Source organism: Physeter macrocephalus, chromosome 21 (assembly GCF_002837175.3).
Source record: "Physeter macrocephalus isolate SW-GA chromosome 21, ASM283717v5, whole genome shotgun sequence".
NCBI lineage: Eukaryota > Metazoa > Chordata > Mammalia > Artiodactyla > Physeteridae > Physeter > Physeter macrocephalus.
The window spans coordinates 73,344,663-73,367,379 of NC_041234.1; the positions used below are offsets into that span (position 1 = coordinate 73,344,663).

The 22,717-nt window shown below is 37.6% G+C and overlaps 1 protein-coding gene across 10 annotated transcripts in view; it reads left to right on the forward strand.

Annotated features, from left to right (window-relative positions):
- Positions 1–22,717, forward strand: part of DIAPH2 (diaphanous related formin 2) — a 919,875-nt gene that overhangs the window by 764,665 nt on the left and 132,493 nt on the right. Inside the window, exon 28 of one of the 10 annotated variants that reach the window (XM_028482289.2) lies at positions 2,314–3,129. The exons of the other annotated variants lie outside the window; for them this stretch is intronic. Within the exon in view, the coding sequence (XP_028338090.1) occupies positions 2,314–2,417 (104 nt within the window). The 3' untranslated portion in view covers positions 2,418–3,129. Of the gene's footprint in view, positions 1–2,313; positions 3,130–22,717 lie in introns of those variants that run through there. 10 annotated transcript variants of the gene reach the window in all.

Here is a 22,717-nt window from a genome sequence, read left to right on the forward strand (position 1 = left end):
AGAACTATACTCAATGTTTTGTAATAACCTATAAGGGGAAAGAATCTGAAAAAGAATACATACATATATATATATATATATATATATATATATATATATATAACTGAATCACTTTGCTGTATACCTGAAACTAACACAACATTGTAAATCAACTATACTTAAATTTTTAAAAATAGTTAAGCAAATAGAAATTAATAAAAAGTTAAAGTGAGATGGTAGATGTGAAATTTTTTGAAACTTTTGAAGTATATTTATTTAAGGCTTGAACAGAGCTTTACAGTGTTTAAAGGTACTATCATTACTATATTAAATCAATACCATTTATGTCAGTGGCTTCTCATTACTCTTAGGAAAATTCAAAATTTTTACAGTGTCTGGAAAGGCTCTGTATGATCCGACTTGTACCTACATTACCTGCCTCTTCTTGAATAGTTCAAGGCTGTGAGGACATATAGGACTCAGCTACAAAACTGTTATCATATTAAAAAGAGGAGCACTGTTTTGAGTGAAGAGATCTTCCAGGATTCATCCCTGAAACTGGAGCTTTTGGTAATATTTGAGTAGTAATTTGATGGTTAAGAAGATGTGATGCCAGATTATTATGACTGTTTGGTCATTATTATGAAAATAGGTAAAATGTTATGGGTTTCATTTATATCTTTAATTGATTAAGGTAATGAACAAATAAAATGTAAGCCGGAATTTATGGGGTATTTAATTAATCGCAGTAAATATAGTATATTGAACTTTCAGTTACATTGCTTGTCAGACTTTCAATATAGGGTATGTCTGATATTTTCTAAATGGAACAATTAGAACAAACCTTATTTTAAAGTATCCATCTCTCCATACTCCAGGTTCTAAATAATTATAATGATATCTAATGTTTCTACTATTATAACTTTACAAAGCAATGGAAATATTGCCTGTACCCTGGCCTTCATAGTTCAACCTTAGTCTTCTTCTTCTGTGGCTACATCTATAATATGGAAAGTGTTTTATTTTCCTGGCTAACCTATTATAGTGCAGTAAAATTTTTGAAAGAAAAATTATTTTGGATCAAGGACAAGCAACTCCAGGAGTTAAAATAGTCATTTTTTTCCCCTGATTATTTTTCAATCTAGAAAAATTTTTTTAAAATATTTTGCTTTGCTACACTGAATATTCAAACATTTTAGTTATAACTGGACTACAAAAGTAATATATCTTTCTAAAAAAAAAGAAGCCAATATAGTCAAATATGCATCTAAGAGATATAACTTGTTTATACATAATAATATCACCATAAAGATTTTCATATTGTTATTCTGATTTAAGTGTCCCTTCCTGGAGACAAATGTATATTTAAGTCTTATGATCAGAGGAGCCATAGCCATCACAGCTCTGTCAGAAGCAGAAACGTACTCTTGATATTAATATTTTAGCTTTCCACTTGCTTTCATGAAACCTATGAACAGGAGCTATCAGTGTCTAGAGGTTGGCTTCAAATGACAAATTCAGCATGCTGTAAAAAGTGATACTAGGATTTCCTGCTGAGGTCATCCAGAATTTGGCCATCCTGAGAAATGACTGTGGGTGCATTCTTATTCTCAAATATAATTCTTTATTTTTTAAATTTTTTACTTTAATTTTGGCTGCATTGGGTCTTCGTTGCTGCGTGGGGGCTTTCTCTATTTGCAGCAAGCGGGGGCTGCTCTTCGTTGAGGTGCGCAAGCTTCTCATTGCGGTGGCTTCTCTTGTTGTGGAACACTGGCTCTAGGTGCGCAGGCTCAGTAGTTGTGGTTTGCCGGCTCTAGAGCACAGGTTCGGTAGTTGTGGCACGCGGGCTTAGTTGCTCCACATCATGTGGGATCTTCCCGGACCAGGGATGGAACCCGTGTCCCCTGCATTGGCAGGCAGATTCTCAACCTCTGTGCCACCAGGGAAGTCCCCTCAAATATAATTCTTATTTAAAACTCTTATTCTCTAGAGGTTCTTGTGCTCATTATATTTGATTCTGATGGTAAATAATGTGACTGTGAAAAGAAACCATACCACCTGAAGAAGGACATCACTTATAGAATTACAAATTGGTCAGTGCCCCCTTGCTAGTATTCTAGAACCATCTGACTAAAATAATATGTGGTTTGGTTTCTTTTTCAAAAAGATAAAATGCAAAACACAATGGAAATGGACTTCTGAAGTGTTCTGTCACCCATATAATAAATAACGGCTAAGATTGTTTTATGTTCTTGGCACATTATATGTCCTCAGTAAAGGTCTGTGGAATGAATAAGTTATCTAAATAAATGTATTATCTGTTTTATCTGGAAGTGGCCAGTGAACCAGCTTCAGCCTCTCTCAGCTGTGGTCCTGAAGCCCCTGGAGGTAAGGCTGCCAAACTCGGTCCAACTAGAAATTGTGAAACAGCCCTGTAACTGGGCTCCAACCCCTCATAGCTGCAATTTGTGAGCGGTCCTGCCAGTCCAGGAACCCAGTTAGAGACACTCCCATCTGCACCTCTTGAGATCCTGAGATCACCCTGTACCTGGCTCCAGCCCCTCCCTGCTGGGGTCAGGGAGCAGTCCAGCCGACCCAGGCACCTGGCAGAAGACACACCCATCGAAGCCTCCAGAGCCAGTTCTACAAACCTCAGTCCTGGCAGTGGACCCTTAAGCTGCCCTGGGACTTGGTTTGAACACTTCTCAGTCCTAGTCCATAGCCAGTCCTGCCTGCCTAGGGACCCACCCAGTGACCCGGCAGGAACCCTCTCAGGGACCTAGTGGGAGTCATACCCATCCATACACCTGGGGACAGACACACTGTCTGAGGACCCAATTGTGGATCCTGAAGCAGACCCTTGTCCCAGCACCACCCTACTGAGCAAGGTCCTAGAGGCCATCCCATCCACCCAGGGATCACACAGGATCCACACCCACCTGCCAACTGCAGACGCAGTGATAGCCTTGTGATCCAGCTCCAACACGTCAGGACTGCAATTCCAGAGACAATCCACTTAGCCTGGAGAACCAACAGGAAAAGGTATTTACCTCCTGAAACCCATCTGTAAAAACTAGAAGGAATGTTTGCTCCTTCAAATGTACAGACACCAATGCAAGGCTACATGGATCATGAAGAATCAGGCAAATATGACATCACCAGAGGAAACTAATTAAAGCTCCAGTAACTGACCTCAAAGAAATGGAGATCCATGTATTGCCTGACAAAAAATTCAGAATAATTATTTTAAAGAAACTTAATGAAATTCAAGAGAATACAGATAAACAAGTAAACAAATCAGTCACAAGCAACAAAGAAGGTCACTCTATAGTGACAAAGGTGTCAATTCATCAAGAGAATATAACAATTATGAATATATATGCACCCAAAGTCGGAGCACCTAAATATTTAAAGCAAATATTAACAACTAAAGGGAGAAATAGACAGCAATGCAGTAATGTTAGGGAGCTCCAATGCCCGCTTCCAACATTGGATAGATCATCTTGACAGAAAATCATTAAGGAAATAGTGGACTTGAATAACACTACAGACCAAATGGAGGACATTATGCTAAGTGAAATAAGTCAGGCAGAGAATGACAAATACTGTATGATCTCACTTGCACGTGGAATATTAAAAAGGCGAACTCATAGAAAAAAAAGTGTAGATTAGTGGTTGCCAGGGGCTGGGGAGTGTCAGAAATGAGATGTTGGTCAAAGAGTATAAAATTTCAGTTAGAAGATGAAATAAGTTCTGGGGATCTAATGTGCAGCCTGGTGACTACAGTTAACAATACTGGATTGTATACTTGAGAGTTGCTGAAGGAGTAAATCCTAAATGTCAACAACATCAACAAAATGGTAACTACGTGAGGTGATGGATCATTTCACAATATATATGTGTATCAAATCATCGTGTTGTACACCTGAAGCATACGTTATGTTATAGCTTGATTATATCTCAGTAAAGCTGGGGGGAAAAAAAGAAGGCTTATGAGAAGAACATCTCCAAGCAGTAGACCAAAAAAAAAAAAAGCAATTAGAAGGGGGAATAAAGTAGATCCACTGCTTATTATCTTAAAAAAAAAATAAACGGAGTGAAATGAGAACTCTTTATTACTTACCAGGTACAAAGCATCATTTACCTGGGTCAAGTCAGAGCATAAAACCTGTAATTGCTGGGTTTTAGATAGATAGATAGATAGATCTAGATATCCAAATCTAGATCAATCTACCTATTTTTCACATTCTTTAAAGAAATATTTTCAATATTTATTATAGCCAAACCTTTAGGGCACCAAGATGGACCTTCCCCCAAGGGTACTTACTATCTAGTGTGGAAAAGAGAGACACATGAAATTAACCATTAGGTTGAGCCATATGAATTGTCAATTTTTGATCTACAAAACAATGTTCATTTTACTTCCACCTAGTGTAATACAATATGATTTAATATTGAAGTGAATACATGGTGGTGTAGGAACACAGATGTGTAAGCAATTCATTCTTCTGAAGAGAGATGATGTAGATTGTTGCTGCTTATTCAGCAAGAATGAATTGGAGTGGGTCCTTTCTTGTCTGTGTACCAGAAAGATGGTAGATCAGACTCATGCATTCAATTTATGGTATTAATTGGCATTGCAGTACAGTAACACTTCACTTCTCTGAAATTCAGCTATTCCAGCAATCATGCCCACCTGGAAATGGCGTCTGTCTCTTCGACACATGGCCAGAAGCCTGAAAGTAAGCAAAAACAAAAAGATCTCTGAATAGGCAAAAGGAATGTGATCAAGTCCCTAAACAATAGCACATGGACTTTCATCTGAAGACAGCTTTCCCAGTCCCTCGCTCAAATCTATTTATTCTTCCGTTAGACACAGTTCTGTGAAATTGGGTTTTCTGGTTTTTCATCCCCCAGCAATTGGGAAACAGCGTAGTAGGACTGGGAGAGGGACGGTTATATTAAGACCCACTGGCAGCAATAAGAAATGATAGCTAATATGCTGACCCCAGTAGGGGAGATGAACTAATTCGCAAAGCAGGTAACATCTTACAGAGCAACAGCACAGGATACAAAACTGGTTATAATTGATCTCGGCTAAGTAAAATATATGTATATAGTTTCTAAAAAGAAATCAGAATGAAATATGTCAAAATATTAACAGGCTTTGTGGCTATGTCATGTTATTATGGGTGATTTTTACTTTCTACTTTTCAAAATATTCTGTCGTGACCATGTGCTGATTATATCACTGGATTTAATAAAATAATAATTTAAACATGAAATTTTTAAGATGAAAAAGAACTTTAAACACAGAGTAGTTCTGGTGTATTTAAAGAAACAAATAGACATACCTCAAGTATGCCCCGAGGACCTTGGTGGATTTAGAGCGCAGCACAGTCTTTGATGTTCATGGTAATTATGTGAATCAGCAAAGATGTATTTTTAGTAGATTCCCTTTATGAAGGCAGCAAAGTGTATAATACATCTTCAAAACATTTCTATACAAAATAGCTAAGCTAAAAAAACGTTGCTGTTTAAAATTTATAAACCCTCAGCCATCCAGACCAATGCATTTTCTGAAGTTTCTGGTTAGCTGAGATATCATTTTAGTTTTTTTCTATTTTAAAATGAAATTGCTCTACAGCTATTTGTCCTATTAAATTATGCAGTATTATTATATCTAAGCTTCTTTTCCTAAGTGTCCATAGTTATTTATTGAGGGATTATTCTCAGATGGCCATGGGAACAAATGTTTCAGTGATTGTCTTTATTCTTTTGTAAATGGCCCAGTTAGATGTTAAAACATATCTTCTTTTCTCAAATATGAGGTTTTTACTGTTCGATTTTGTCTTTGCTGGTTGACCCTTGCTTTTTCAGACTTTCACAAAGTAAGAGACGAAATATTTACATATTTCCAAACTGTTGCAAAGTATTCAAATCAAACCATAAATTATTCAAGCTATTTGGAAAGTTTCCTGGGAAAAACATATACAACATACAGGATATAGTATTTAGAATCATATCTCTCTGCTAGTCGTGTTACAATTGAAGCACAGTTGCTACTCAATCCTTTCCTCCTAAAGATACAAATCAAACAACAACAACAAAACAAAATAAATACTAAAAATGAATTCATGGCCCCCGTGGAAGAATCTCAAATATTATCTTCATTTTTTATGTATGCAGTATGCTTGTAGCATTAATTGAGTCTTCATTGCTGCTTAGCAATCTCCTTATTCATTATTCACTGAGTCACATGCATTGGTGGCTTTTTCAGATTTGCTATACTCTCCCCAATCCTGCAAACTGAAACTCACACCTGTCAATCTTACTAAATGACCTAATCTTCCAAGTTCCCTCATTTTCCCTCAGTCTGCCTTCCCGAGGCCCACATTATGCTCCTCATCTCACTGCTCTTACCTCCTCCCCATATCTATATCTATATCTATATCTATATATATATATATAGAGAGAGAGAGAGAGAGAGATATCTGTATGTATGTACAAGGTATGGATTGGGAAATTACCTCTCCATATTGGGTGGTTTAGCTGGAATTGCTTCATCTGATATGGCGCCTTGGTAGCCAGCCAGTCCTTTTTTTTCCACCTTACTCTTTATTTTGAAATTTTCAAACAAGTACCAAATAGAATAATATAATGAACTCAGCACCCAGCTTCAACAATGATCAGCTCCTCTTGAATCTTGTTCCATCTATACTCCCACTCTTGGATATTCTCAAGCAAATCCTAGACATTACTTTTTAATTTTTATCTGTAAACATTTCCATATCTATCCACAAAATATAAGGATTATTTTTAACATAACCAAATAATATTATCATGCCTTATCCCCAAAAAAAGGGTTCTTTAATGTTTTTTTAATTGAAGTATAGTTGATTTACAATGTTGTATTAATTTCTGGTGTACAGCAAAGTGATTCAGATATATATATATATATATATAGTGTGTGTGTGTCTGTATACATATATGTATATATATAGAGAGAGAGAGAAATACATATATATATACATATATATATTCTTTTCAGATTCTTTTCTGTTATGGTTTATTAAAAGATGTTTAATATAATTCCCTGTGCTATACAGTATGTCTTTGTTGGTTATCTGTTTTATATATAGTAGTCATATCTGCTAATCCCAAACTCCTGTTTTATCTCTCCCCCCTCCCTTTCTCCTTTGGTAACCATAAGTTTGTTGTCTATGTCTGAGTCTGTTTCTGTTTTGTAAATAAGTTCATTTGTACCATTTTTTAAGTTTCCACATATAAGTGATATCATATGATATTTGTCTTTCTCTGACTTACTTCACTTAGTATGATCATGTCTAGGTCCATCCATGTTGCTGCAAATGTCATTATTTCATTCTTTTTTATGACTGAGTAATATTCCATTGTGTGTGTGTGTGTGTGTGTGTGTGTGTGTGTGTACACACACACATATACACTACATCTTTATCCATTCATCTGTCAATGGACTCTTAGGTTGCTTCCATGTCTCGGCTATTGTAAATAGTGCTGCTATGAACATTGGGGTGCATGTATACCAAAAAAAAAGGTTCCTTAATAACAAATATCTAGTTTTCACATTCTGTTGATTGTCTACTACTCCCCCCGTTTCCTGTTTGAATCAGGAACTAAATAAGTTCTGTTTATTATTACTGTTCTTTTAAACTGTGAGATCCCCCCCAATTCATCCCATATACACTAATATGTATAAAATAGATAACTAATAAGAACCTGCTGTATAAAGAAATAAATTAATTTTTTTAAAAAAAACTGTGAGATCCCTCTTGTATAAGTTACCAGTTGCTACATAAATTATCCTCAAAACTTAGAAGCTTAAAATAACAAATATTTATTATCTCAAAGTTTCTGTGTCAGGAACTTGAGAGCAGCTTAGTCTGTCTCATTGTCTCTCATGAAGTGACAGTCAGGATGTTCGCCAGGGCTGCAGTAGTCTGTGGGCTTGACTGAGGCTGGAGAATGGGCTTTCAAGCTCACATCTTCACCGTGTGGGCCTCTCTGTAGGGCATCTTGAGTCTCTTCACAACATGGCAGCTGGCTTCCCCAAGAGTGAGTGATCTAAGAGAGAGCAAAGAGGAAGCCGCAGTGCTTTCTATATCCTAACCTTGGAAATGACATAACAGCACTTCTGGCATATTCTGTTTAGTCATACAGACCAACCCAGAAACAATGTGGGAGAGAAATACACTAGAACATGAACACCAAAGGGTGAGGATAATTGGGCAGTCGTCTTGGAGGCTGGCTACTACATATCTCTTTCTCTCTCTTTTATAAAATTATAATTTTAATTTAATTATAATTTGTATAATTATACTTTAATTATAATTTGTATAATTTTACTGTAATTATGTTTTATAATTATACTTTAATTATAAGTTTTATAATTATACTTTAATTATAAGTTTTTTACCTATAATTCTCAAAATTGTTTTTGCTGAAGCAACCAGGTCATTTATCTGATAGAGTTTGTAGTTTGCTTATTGCATCCCAGTGGTGTCATTTACATATATCCTTGCCTGCACCCCCCACCCCACCCACTCCGTACATTTCCTATAAACTTAGATATAAAAGCTTGGTCAGATTCAGGTTCCATATTTTGGGCAAGACCTCCTTGTAGTTATAGGTGTGTCATTTTATAATGGAGCACATGATGGCTGGTTGGCTCTTCTTATATTGGCAGCTATTGACAATCATTGCGTAGATCCATGAATTCAAAAGAGTGATATTCTATCTTTCCCTCCTTTTTTATTATTTGGAATACTTCTATAAAGAGCAGTGTCCCCTTATCAGCCATTTGGTTACATCGAAGTATATTTTGTACAGAGAAGGCAGGATAAATGCTTGTTTTTCCCTTTATTTGCAAACGGTTTGTTTTCAAAATGGTTTGTTGGCTCCCTAGCATGCCCCAAAGGTAACAAGTGAGGTCTGGGAACCACCATGAATATGCTGAAGCAGAATCTCCAGGGGTGGGTCCTAGGCATGGGGATTTTGAGAAAGCTTCCTAAGTGATTCTGATTTGCTCCTCTATTAACTTCTACTGGTCACCATTCCCAGAGTCTGACTTATTAGGTATGGAATGGGGTCCATGATTCTGGGGTTTTTTTAATCTCCAGGTAATTCTCTTGAGTTGACAAGTTTGGGGAACTACACTAGATGGTACCTTTACATACTTACTGTGGCTGTATGTGTCTATGCTATTCTACCAGGACATGGGTATCTCAAGTTTGCCCTCCTGCAACAAACTGTGACATTGAAATCTGCCTATCATAGACTCTGGAGTTAGACTGCTTGGGTCCAAATCTTGGTTCTTCCCCTTTCTAGCTTTGTGACCTTGGAGAAGTTAATTGCTTCTGTGTCTCAGTTTTCTTATATATAAAATGGAAATGATAGTAGGATTCACCTGATGGTCGTTTTGAGGACTAAATGAGTTAACACTGGTCAAGTGCTTAGAATAGTCCTTGGTAAGCAGTTCTTAAACACATAATAAAGCTTGTCTCCCTCTGGGAGAAATATCTGAATATTTTTTTAGTAAAATCGAGACTTGGTTCTTATTACTATTAATGTCATCACTATTAAATTAACTGTTATTTACTGAATACTTCGCATATGCCAGGCATGGTGGATTACATATATTCTCTGGTTCACTCAATCCTCATATCAATCCTACAAGATTAGCAATATTATTCTCATTTTACATATAAGGAAACTGAGTCTCCAAGAAGTTCAGTAAGTTGCCCAACGTAATGGAGGTAATAAGTGATGGTATAGATGAGATACATACTAAAGGGGCAGTGTGATGATTCGGAGCACAGAATCTGGAGCTGAGCTGTCTGGGTTCAGATCCTAGCATTGCTGCTTCCTAGTTGTGTATCTTGGGCAAGTTACTTAAGCACTCTGTATTTCAGTTTCGTTATCTATAAAATGAGCATGATAGTAATACCTACCTCATAGGTTATTATGAGGACTAAATGAATTAATACTTGCAAAGTACCTAAAATGATGCCTAGTACATAATAAGCACTTTGTATATACTAGCTAGTTGTTATTACTGCATTATTCATTATTATCAATTATTTTTATTAGTTTGGGTTTAAAGAAACGGCAGCAGTTAAGAAGGAGAGATGGAAGGTGCTCAGGAGGAAGGAAATAAACGTAGGAGCATTAACCTTTAGGAGGCAAGAAAAGGAGAGCTGTTTCTACCACGAAGATAGACAGCAGAGAAGGTAATTGATGTCTAGGCGAAAGCAGATGGTGAAACTTTTGGGAGACAGACTCATTCAGACAACAAGGTAGAAATCAAGATCATCCTTTAGGAATGAGAAAAGAAAGGTACAGTTGGAAGCCTGTGGACACAAGGGGAGTATGGACACACTTGGGGAGTAAGCCAGGGAGCACAGAGTAGATACAGCCAAGTTGAGTTTTGTCCTTACTCTATCATAGCTCGATTCCTGGAGCCTAAGGAAAGGAATGTCTGGGGAGGGGGATCCCAGGTTATTGGAGGAGTAGCTCAGTAGCCTAGTGAGGCCAGAGTGGGATGGCTATGATGTAGAAGTGAAAGAGCATTGAACAGGGAATCAGGAGACTTTGGTTCATTTTTCACATCTACAATCACCTAGCTTGTATGACCCTCGAATAGGTCACTTGACCTTTGGGTCTCAGTTAATTCCCTTGTGAAATGAGAGAGCTACATTAGTTTATCTCTAACATCCCTTCTCACTCTAGAACTTATGATACTAAGGGACTGATTCTAGAGTCTAGCTGCAGAAGAAAGGAGTCGATTGAAATGCCAAAAGTAGGAAAGTGATGGGAAGGCTCAGGGAGGTTAGGATGAAGGTTCAATAAAAGTGAGGGTAGGGCTTCCCTGGTGGCGCAGTGGTTGAGAGTCCGCCTGCCGACGCAGGGGATTACGGGTTCGTGCCCCGGTCCGGGAGGATCCCACATGCCGCGGAGCGGCCAGGCCCGTGAGCCATGGCCGCTCCGCGGCATGGCGTCCCTTTAAAATTTGTTTGCATGGTATGTGCAAAAAAAAATTTTACGACTAGTTTGTCATTTTCTGTGGCAGACATTGTGGATGTTGTGAATGTGATAGGCAATGTCAGACACACACGAAAATACATGTTATTTATTTTAGTTTACGTATCCAAAATGTTCATTAACACATCCGAAATAAGCAGTTTACTTCTAGGGAGTTATTTTTCTGCTTTTAAGCAGAGAATAACAAAAGAGTGTTTTGTGCTCTCCTGTACCCATGATAACATTATGCTTTGGAGTAGCTAGCTAGGTTGCTTGAACACACTGTTACAGAACTGGTTAATCCATAATTCAGCAGGTTCTTGGCTTCCAAGTTGCCTTATTGACAAGCCTGGATGGAACTAATTAGCACTCAGCATTATAAAATAGGAAGAATTTAAAAAGGCAGCTTCAATATTAAACTGAGACCCCTATGAAGATATTCCCTTTAGTTACGGGGATTTTGAAATGATGGACAGGCTAACCCAAAACTCATAATCCTATTACAGTCTCCTATAGCCATCTAATAAGCTTCAAGAGCCGTTGCCTTAGAGCCTGGGATATTGCCATCTTCCTCTAGGCTTTTCTGTATATAGTTTATAAATTCTTTACTGTTCCCAATAAATACTTTGTTATTTAAAATAGCATAAAAGAGAATATATAAGTATATATACATATTGATGCATTTTGACTGTAATAATACTCTTGGCCTGTAGGGAACTTCAAATTATTAATAATTTCAGAGGAAAGCTTTTTAAGAAAAGAGCTCCAGGCTTAGCTGTAATGAGGCATTTGAAAAAGGAGGAGGGGGGTCTGTTTGTGTGTGTAATGAAAATATTGAACCCTTTGGGATGTTATGAACCATGGTGTACTAATAAATGATCTTTCCATTTCAGTGTTCCAGCAGACATCTTTGTACCCCCCGATGTACCCTTGTAAAATGCCTTTAGCTCACATTTCCTTTTAAATATTTCTATCTCCTGACATTTGCTACTGGGGATGGGGGTGTAACAGGGTGAATCTGATAGAGAAAGGACAGTACTAAGAAACAAAGTTGGTGGTTTAGAATAATGAGCCCATTTTCAGCTGAGCTGTGCGGTTCATATGAATTAATTAACCCCTTACAAGCATTTGTCTGACAATCCTAATTCTCATTCAGTTCAATGAGTTTTACAATTATCATTTAACTAAATAGCACTAAAAACTGTTTATATCCTGACATTAAGGAAGCTTTGTAGAATTCTCTCCCTATAAATCATCTGAAGTTGTTTACAGTTTGCAGTCGTCTTGTTTTTCTTCTGGTTTGTGCTCAGGTTGCTGGTTTGCTGTTTTAAAAATTATTTTCAGTGTGCTAATTATAGAACATACGCTAGAGTTTGGTCTCAGTAAGGAACATTTTCCCATTTTAATTGGAAGAATGTAGGCTTAAACTATTCTCTCTCATGTTAAACCAAATGAATCCAATGACTCTAAATGGATATAGAGTAATTAATTACTCATTCTTAAGACCTGTGCCATTTAGTTCCTGGTGATAAGATGGTGATAAAGCACTTTTACCCAGAAAGAGAGAAATGCGGGTATTGCGTTGACGATGCAGGAAAACAGTGCGAGAACACCGGAAAAACATGTTTGAGATGGAAAGCATATGGGCCATCCCTGACCGCCTATGCCCTGTGTATGTCATTACTTTTAATGTTCATACTAAAAGGTAAGCTAATATTAATAAGTATTTTACTTAATTTTGTCTCTTTTGATTTCAAGAAACAAAAAACTATTTAAACTAAGTATTTATTGAAGAGATACAGAGAGGCTCAAGGGAATTGAGGACAGAAAATGTTGTACATCTAGAGCTAGGTCCCCAGAAGTGGGATCTTTGTTTTATATTCAAAGTGGTTCTCAGGTCCTCCACAGCATGAGTTCATGGGCTTTTTCTTGTTGGGGGGGGGGGCGGAGAGTGGAGTACTTTGCTTATCCTGCTCTTGGAGGGAGACTTTACCTACCCCAGTCTAACTGCCCCTTCTACCCCCTGACAAAGACTCTTGGGTCCCAATTCCACATTCCTGTGTGAGGAATGTTATTTGGTGCACCTAGCCCCTCCTATATTTTCTGTACCAGAGCCTAGGATGGCTGCCCTTTTAGGTCAGGTTGCCTACCCAGGTTCAATCAGCTATTACTACTTGTGTCATATGATAACTAATTTCTCACATCAACCCTATTTATTAAGTACTATTATTATACCCCCTTTTATAGAGGGGGAAACTGAGGCAAGGAGAGGTTAAGTAAGAGTCCCAAGGTCATGTAGCTCCCAGGTCTATGCTCTGAAATGGCATACTCTACTGATAGGTACTGTGTGGTGAGTTTGGAGATCTGGTTTCTAACTTGTCACTATGTGAATGACTTGGAGGGAATCACTTTAATCTTTCTGGGCATTCAGCCATTCCTTGAACAGTTTAAAAATTGTTTTTCTAATTTTTTTATTAAAAAGCTAAAAGAGGGAATAGTAGCCCAATATCACATTGTCTCCGGGCTTGCTTAGTTAAAAGGAAGAGAAATCTAGTCAAGCTAGCTTGAGTGAAGGGGGATTTCTCCAAGGATATGATAGGTGACCTTTTGGACATCCAAGGACAGGAAACAACAGTTAGACCACAGTGTGCCTTGGGCTGGAACCAAAACTGGCAAGTTAGAAATATAAGTTGCTTTCTCTGGCCTTCCATGGTCTCACTCATCTCTGTCTCCTCTTTTTCTTCATTGGTTTCCTTTGTTTGAACATGACTGCCACAGCTGTGATACAGCGTGACCCTTTCTTCAAGTGCCTATCTTTATGTGACATTGGTCCCTTTGAGTGCAGATTCTTGTGACAGAATCTAACTGGCCCAACCTAGCCTATGGATTTACTCCCCTTGAGTCAGGTGTCCAACCTGTGTACAATCAACCAGGGAGGGATAAGATCACAGGGTTCATCGGATGGCTGCCTCTTGCAGGGACTGTTTGGAAGAGCAGATTCTTCAAGAAGTATAGGAAGGGCAAGCAAATGGTCTGTTTGCTATACCCATCATCCTAGCACTAATGCTGTTTTCAAACATACTGTATATTTCTCCATAGATCATTGTTTTGGCTGCATAGATAATATTTTACCATTTAATAAGCACTTTACTATATGCTGGCTACTTCACTAGGAGAATAGAAAATGCTGGGCTTCCATTTCCCTATCTGTAAGATAAATGATCCTGTCTAGCTTTAGAACTCTGCCACTCACATGCACACGCACATGTACCTATATATTTATGCGTTTGTTATATCTTAATGAATATATTGCTTTTATTACCAAACCAACAAGAATTGATTTATCCCAATAAATGTTCTTCAAAATGCCATGATTTGAGCTAAAGAAGAAATTCAGTATCATTTCTTTATAGCCGCACCTAGCTTTTAACCAAACATTAGTATTACACAGCTTAATTACCCAGCTTATTTATTCTATTTGGCTCTGAGATACTCATCTGTTTTCCAAAACTCAAACCTACTACAAAAGATCAAAGATTTGCTGTCACTGAGACTATTCAGAAGAATGTGGGGCTGACTTCTAAATATATCCCAAAGAGGCACTTCACAAATGTTTCACACCATCATTACTTGATTCTGTAATTCCCAAAGCAACTACGTTAATGAGGATAGATCTCATTTACCAACACATGGAGGTTATTTAAAAAATCATTCACATGACTTATAGTATCAAAATTATGAGAAAGTATACAAATGCCCAGTTCAATCCGTAGTTAGCCGGTTATGAGACTTAAAATAATTTGGTCAGCTACTCTGACCCATGATCAGTATACTTTTTCTTATGCCCACATAGAAAAAATATAGATTGAAGTGCTTTGTACACACAGGAAACTAAGTAGATGAATTTAGAGCTTTGAGAAGAAGGAAAAGAACACCTTGCCATGGATCTCCTCCTGAACCAGACAGTTTAACTAATTCTTGTGTGTTGTTGTTGTTTTTGTTGTTGTTTTGCCATAGTTAAACACCATCAGTGCTGCAAATACAGGCAGAAGCTCCAGATGGAGTAGTTGAAATTCAGCAAAATAGATGGACCTGGTTTCATTTTGGTGCTTAGACACTGTCTTTTCATGACAGCTGTGTAGCTTAAATGTGTGTGCGCGTGTGTATGTGTGTAGATACGTTTGTATGTATTTCTGCAGACACATTCAAAATCATTGGGTTAAATATGCTGTATGTGAAAAGTGATTTGAGAAAAGTGTTGTATATATTTTTTCTCTTTTCCTATAGATTAAAATGTCTTCATTTCCCTCTTTTTTAAATGAGTGTCTAGATTAGTCATTCTAATTTCTAAGAGGAATGAAAGACCATTTTAAAGCTACAATCAGAATTCTATCTAAATATAATCCCATGAACACACCCTTATCTAAGATTTAGAGCAATCCATTTACTTAATTTAAGAATAACTCATAGGAAGAGTCCAACATAAAAGTGGTTTCTGAAGTTTGAAATGTTCATCACAGCTTCCATACCCTAAAGTCCCACGATCCTCATTTAATTCCAAGGTAAGTCAGTCACTCGTTATTTCTAGGAAACTGCTAATAGTTAGACTGATTCCTTTTTGTTGTTGTTGCACAAAGATCTGAAACCAATGCACTGTCTTCCTTCTGTCTAATAGAGTAGTATACTGGTTTGCATGCTTTACTTGTGGAATTAGACTTTAATACCTAAGATATGCAGTGTAGAAGACTCCTTCTAAAGGTGACCCAGGGACTCCCTTTGTACAGGACACATTTTTGGTGTCAATTGCAGTCCTGACTCATTCCTGTCCTGGCCTTATGCCTCATCTTCCCTGTTGTACATTTATAAGCTGGCTCTAATAGCTAAGGAAGAAACAGAAAAATAAAATAACTATAAGATAAATGGTAGAGTTTTTTAAACTTTAAAATATATTTCTCAGTCTACAGGGGAATAAGCAGATAATTTGCATACATCCTTGTGTCTCTCTGGTGTTTTCGTATGCCATAATTTACCCCTTTGGAAAATTCTAGCAGAGACCATGTATCTTCTATGGGGATATGCAATTAGATGCTTCATGTAAACCTGGAACAATGTGGTTTGAGCTGATTTGCAGAGGGACTAGAAAAGCTGAAAAATCAGTTTGACAACATTTCTGCTGGGATTGGCCTTCACTAACTATTTGTGGTGGTATTTGGAGGCCATGCCACTTTAGTCAGATCAGTGGGGCTTAGGAGATGATGCCTACAGTAAAACCTGAGTTCACTGCTTATCGGGGAATATGCAAAGGCTCCCAGGCTGAAGGTTCATTAGGTCAGTCTGTAAGAGCTGTCAGTCAGATCAAGCTGGCAGGAGAATACTTTTTTTAAAAAAAATAAATAGAAGCAAAAATTTCCCACTTAGGATTTTTCCACATTGTATCCCTACGGCCGTCACATTGTCCACACCAGGGAGTAGACTTTTTTTTTTTAGGCCATTATGATGTTCCAAATGTCAGCCTCTGGCCACAGTCACTTACGAGCATGGCTGCCACTGTCCTCTTTGTAATCATCATCGTCACCTAGAGTGAATAGAGTAGAATGCTTCTCAAAGTACACAAGACTGTAGGGAGATAGGAACTTATGCCATATCTGTTAGCCCCAGTATCTTACCACAGCGATGGAAACACAGGAGGTGCCCAGATGTCAGTTGGTCTTAACTGAACACCCAAAACAGAAACTACTGCGTGAATCCAGCAATATATATGGTCTTCACCACCCCATTCCCCATTCCTTTTGGTCTAACAAAATTTAGCAAAATTATTTCTTGCGTTTCATCCATATCATCAAGGTGTATTGTTTTCTATTTAGCAAGCCTATATTATTTAAGTTTGACTTTGGTATATCTATTGCTTGAGCATGAAGAGAATACTTCAAAGGGCTTTTTAAAACTGAATCATCACTTGTAAAGGAAACCAAGAATATGCAGTTTGAATACGCAGTTTGTTAGGTTTTTTGTACACATTTTATTTAACACTAACACATTAGCTAATATTTATTAACCATTTAGGTGATCGGGAGTTTTGATCGCTAGATCAACACAAAGGTAATCTGTTGTGTATACCTGTTGTAACTCGAACAGACTGATGGGTGACACAGTTGGCCTCATCAAATATGCAAGAAACCCCAGTAGGATTAGCAAAATAAACAGTTCACCTAAGAAAATGACAAGCGGATGATGGCATGCAGGCTCTAATTATTAGCATCATCGATATAATGTGAATAAATAATAAAATGCAAATTATGTAGTTTTTGTTTAACTCTTGTTTTAATCAACACCAAATTAAGCTAGTTACATTTATGAATCTATGTTTTAATTCTGATATTTAGAATTAATTACTTCTTCCTGAAACAATGGCCTTCTCAGGACGGAGAGTTAGAAAATCTATTCGATTAAACATAAGTTGATTTTATTTCCAGGTGGCATCCATTAGGACAAACATCAAGAAAAGGCCACTGACCAAAATGTTGATTCCCTGGCTGACACCTGGAAGAAAAATAAACTTATGTTTAATGGAGTAGACTGTCTAAATCCCTGTTTTGAGAAGAGTGCACATTCATGAATATGCATTCATTGCTGAATTCAATAGATTCTAATAGTGAAGGACATCCGTATCATAGAAAATAGCATCTATTCATTAACTTACTACTTTCCAAAGAAAGAAGCAAGAATGCAGCTTGGGATGGAATGCTGGCAATAACCAGTTTGTTCCTTTATTGTGTAACACATTCATCATGAACTGCATAATAACCAATGAAGTAAAAATGTGATTTGTGTCTAATCTATAATCTCATTTTTATCCTGAGCCAGTATTATAAATGTACTGTTCATCATTTTGTCTTATTCAGTGTTCCAGGAACAGTATAACACTTATCTTTTTTTTTTTTTTTTTGCATATTTCAAAGACTTTTTGTTTATTTCTTCTTTTCTACAATGGTAAATCATCCTTGCACAACAAGGGCTAATCCAAGATCAGCTACTGGCCTACGAGCTGTTTTAAACAAGATGGGATGATTGTACAACGTGACTTTTCAAGATAATCAAATGGCAAAACAAGCTGTTCATTCTACCCAGTTCCCTCTTCTTTCTGCAAAGGCACTGTATTAGTAGCCATCTCACTACATCTTCACAACATTCTGGAATGTTAGCTTTTATTTTCTCAAGTTTACAGGAGAAGGAATAGAGGATTAGAGAAGTAGCTTGGCCAGGGTCACAGCTAGTGAGCAGTTGAATCAGAATCTGACCACCAGTTCTAATTTGTCTAGTTTGTCTAATTCCAAACCACACGCTCTGCTATTTCCTTGCAACGTTGCCTTTCACTTGAGGGCTCATGCAAAAGGTTTATGAGATCGCTCAGATTTTCTTCCATCATACTCCTAGGAACACTTGTAGCAGAATTTTTAGTTCTGGCCTCGAATAAGACTAGTAACACCACTACATTTTTAAAGAATTGAGTGATTAATTTGTGAAAATAGTCATTGGAGTACTTTTAAGAGTTTTCAAATCATAGAGTTGAAAGTTCATGCTGTGCTCTAGGAATTAGTGATCCTGAGTCATCTCATGCAGGTAGATATAAATCCTTTTCTTAAAGATCTCTGGTGAAAAACACTTCAGGCTTTTCCATAGTAATTTACTTCACTGCTGAAAAGGCTTCCATTGTTAGGGCTAATGACACTATGTCCAGTTCCAGTGAATTAAGCCAATAAAATAATAATCCCTTTGAAAATTATAATCTTCAAAGGGTCCCTGGAAATTACTCATAGGAAGTTTCCAGTGATTCTGCCATTTCTCTAGGAGAGGAAGTTAGGTGTGAACACTTAACTGATCAGGCCTTGGGTGGGTCACAAAGAGATTTTTATTTTGCATTTGGATTCCCTTTATGGTTTAAATCACAGATCTCTACCTTCAATGTAAATGAGTGAGATGTTGAGGATTGACATAAGCTTTAAAATTGTCACAGTTGTTTTCAGATAGCTTTCCTCTTCAGTTTAAGTGTTCTATCTCACATCCTATCCTGTATTGTAACTTCTTATTCGTCCATTTAACGAGACTGCGAGCAGTTGGAAGGCAGGAATTGTGTCTTCCTCATCACAGTATCTCTAGTATTAGCAAAATGCTTGGCACAGAAGTGATCAAAAATTATCTATTGAATGAGCGAATGAATTTCTCCAATTGATACTACTTCGTTAGGCCTTTCTTCTACTTCTCCATAAATGAATCCTGCTAATTCATGTTCCTCTATCTTGGTTCATATTACTTCTCTCACCTGGAGTTATCTTTTCTTCTCTTCTCCATCTATATTAATCCAGCTAGTTCTTTCTGGTACAATTAGTCGATACATGAGTCCCGTTCTGACTGTTCTAGCTGTCACAGAGTCATGTCCCCCCACCCCTGTTCTTTTAGCCCACATGGGCTGTCCTACATGCTTTAGCCCTTCACTGTATTATTAGCCAGTCTTTTAATATTTTTATCCTTGTTTCTCCAGCCATTATGAAAAGTGGCCATGTTTGACACTATTTTCTCTCCCCTACATAATGATTTTTTTTTAACATCTTTATTTGAGTATAACTGTTTTACAATAGTGTGTTAGTTTCTCCGTTACAACAAAGTGAATCAGTTATACATATACATATGTTCCCATAATGATTTAAATATAGACTAGACCAGGAGTTGACAGACTTTGGCCTACAGGGCAAATCTGGCCCCAAATCTAAGAATGAGTTTTACCTTTGTAAATGGTTGAAAACAATAACAAGAAGAAGAATAAAGTTTTCTGAGCTATAGCCATGTTCATTCATTTATCTATTGTCTATGGCTGCTCTGGGGCTACAACAGTACAGATCAACAGTTGTGACAGAGACCCTATGGCCCACAAAGCCTAAAGTACTTCCTACCTGGCCCTTTACAGAGAAAGTGTGCCAAGTGCTGGAGTAGACCGTCAGTGAGTACTTACTGGTTAAATAATTCAATATCTTATGACTCTTCCATTATGAAACAAGATACTCTGAAAGGATTGGTAATTATGTTGTCTTACCTTACATTAAAAAAAAACAAACAATAAAAGCAACCTTTTTAGCACAGATCATTCTTGCCTTTTACTTGCTGAACTACAATTTTTATTTTCTCCGTCTCCAGTAAACTGACATTGTGCCCTTAGCAGCTGGAAGCCTTCTCAACACATGCAGAACCTCTTCCTGTGGAAATGTTTAAGAACAGGGTAGATGATTATCATTCTGGGATAGACTAAATAACCTCCAGTATTGTGCAGCCCAGTGATTCCTGGAATCTCCTCTATATAGAAACCTTGCTTTACTACAAATGAGAAATTTAATTTGTGAAAATGAAGTCTCATCCCCAACAACTCCCTGATTCCCTTTTGCCAGAACCTTCACCCTGCCACTTTGGGTTTAATCTCGTTCTTTTAATTAAATATGAAATCATTAACGTTCACAGAGTTTAAACCCAGCAGGTTTGATTTAGTGATAAAAATCTGTGGTTTGTCAGCATTTCAAGGCATAATCCTGCCTTCAACCTTATCTGACGGGTAGTCAGCCTAGCAGGTCTGAGGATGAAAACCAGAGCATCTCATCTTTTCAGGCCTGACTTGCTTTGGAGGCATGGTTTACAATTGCGCTCTAGAAAATGAGTGGGATTAAATAAGGAGAAAAGGCCCCCTTTGGCTTTGGCACAATTAATTCGTTTAGTATGCAGTCGTGGGTGACTAGGCCTGCGATGTGCATAGGTATATTTCAAATGGGGGAGGGGGAAATCCCCCAAACGTAGCCTATTTGATTAATGTAAATTATTCTTTACTCACTGAATATGTAAAGTATGTAAATTTAGTCCTGCTGTCAAAAGGTAGCTTTGTGCCATTAGTTTCTGCAGCAGACAAGGCCTACTGCATATCCCATACTGCATTTGCAGAGCGGTAATGCTAATGACAGCTTGAGTACTTGCCTTAATGAGCCAGAAAGGTGTTCTTTTTTATTCGCATTTAGCTACTTAGAGTCATCTGAAATAGAGATTATCTGTAGATATTAAAGAGTGGAAAAAGGCATGGGTTATCTTATTAATGTGTTTCTCCAAGCATGTTAAGAATGAACCATCAATCAGTTCTTTGCCAAGAAAATGGCTTATTGACAGAGCTATATAGGTAGGTGATATGCCATCTTGAAATGAAAATTTTAGGTGCTAATTATTGTTCTAGCTAAGTAAATACAGTTGTCAAGCTGCATCTCTCAGTCATTTAGGGAAGGGTTGTAGGGCTTCCTGAATTGATCACAAAATACCATTAGTATTCCAGAGTGAACAACATGACCCATTTAAAACAATAAAGCACTGTACATGAGTCATCAGGAAGATGTTAGAAATCCACCTACGTGCACCATATTCCATGTAAAATTCAGCTCAATTGCAGCTTTACTTTGTGTTGTTAGAACCCAGTACATTAATACTTAAGAAATTTCCTGTCATCTAAGTCTTTCTTTTTTAAAAAATTTTTATTTATTTATTTATGGCCGCGTTGGGTCTTTCTTGCTGCACACGGGCTTTCTCTAGTTGTGGCGAGCGGGGGCTACTCCTCACTGCGGTGCGCAGGCTTCTCATTGTGGTGGCTACTCTTGTTGTGGAACACGGGCTCTAGGCGCACAGGCTTCAGTAGTTGTGGCTCGCAGGCTCTAGAGCACAGGCTCATTAGTTGTAGCTCACGGGCTTAGTTGCTCCATGGCATGTGGGATCTTCCGGGACCAGGGCTCGAACCCGTGTCCCCTGCATTGGCAGGCGGATTCCCAACCATTGCGCCACCAGGGAAGTCCCTAAGTCTTTCATTCTAAGTGAAATGTTCATATTTTCTCATTGATTTCAGTCTACCCGGAGATAAGTCACAACACTTTAACATAAAGATGGAGAAAGTCGTGTTCGACTTTTGGGTTAAGTCATGAACTATATAAATACCCAGAATTTACTATGGTGTTTTGATTTGGTTAAAAACTATAGCTGTACTTTTCACACGGAGTCAAGAGGAGTAGTGGTTTAACACGTTAGTGTTGTGGAAGTGTAAGTTTACACATCAGCCACTCCCGTGAGCTAAAGATTTGCATAAACTGGCAAAGTTCAGCTTGGGCTTGTGATAGAAATGTAATAGTGAGCGCGTAAACACTCTAAGCTAAAGTTCCTCTCTCTCACCATTGTGTACAGCCGATGCCTGCATCTTGCCTAATCTTAATTAAATTGTATGTCTCCTGGGTCTGAGGACTGAAATTCTGAACTTCAACCAATATTTAAGAGCTTAAAAGGTGCTTTTCTACAGAACTTGTACTATGAGATATGACCTCAAAAGCACCTGGGCTGTAGAATTAATTTATTTTGATTGAATGAGTAGTACTTTATAAGAAACTAAAAATAGAACTACCATATGACCCAGCAATCCCACTACTGGGCATATACCCTGAGAAAACCATAATTCAAAAAGAGTCATGTACCACAGTGTTCATTGCAGCTCTATTTACAATAGCCAGGACATGGAAGCAGCCTAAGTATCCATGGACAGATGAATGGATAAAGAAGATGTGGCACATATATACAATGGAATATTACTCAGCCATAAATAGAAATGAAATTGAGTTAT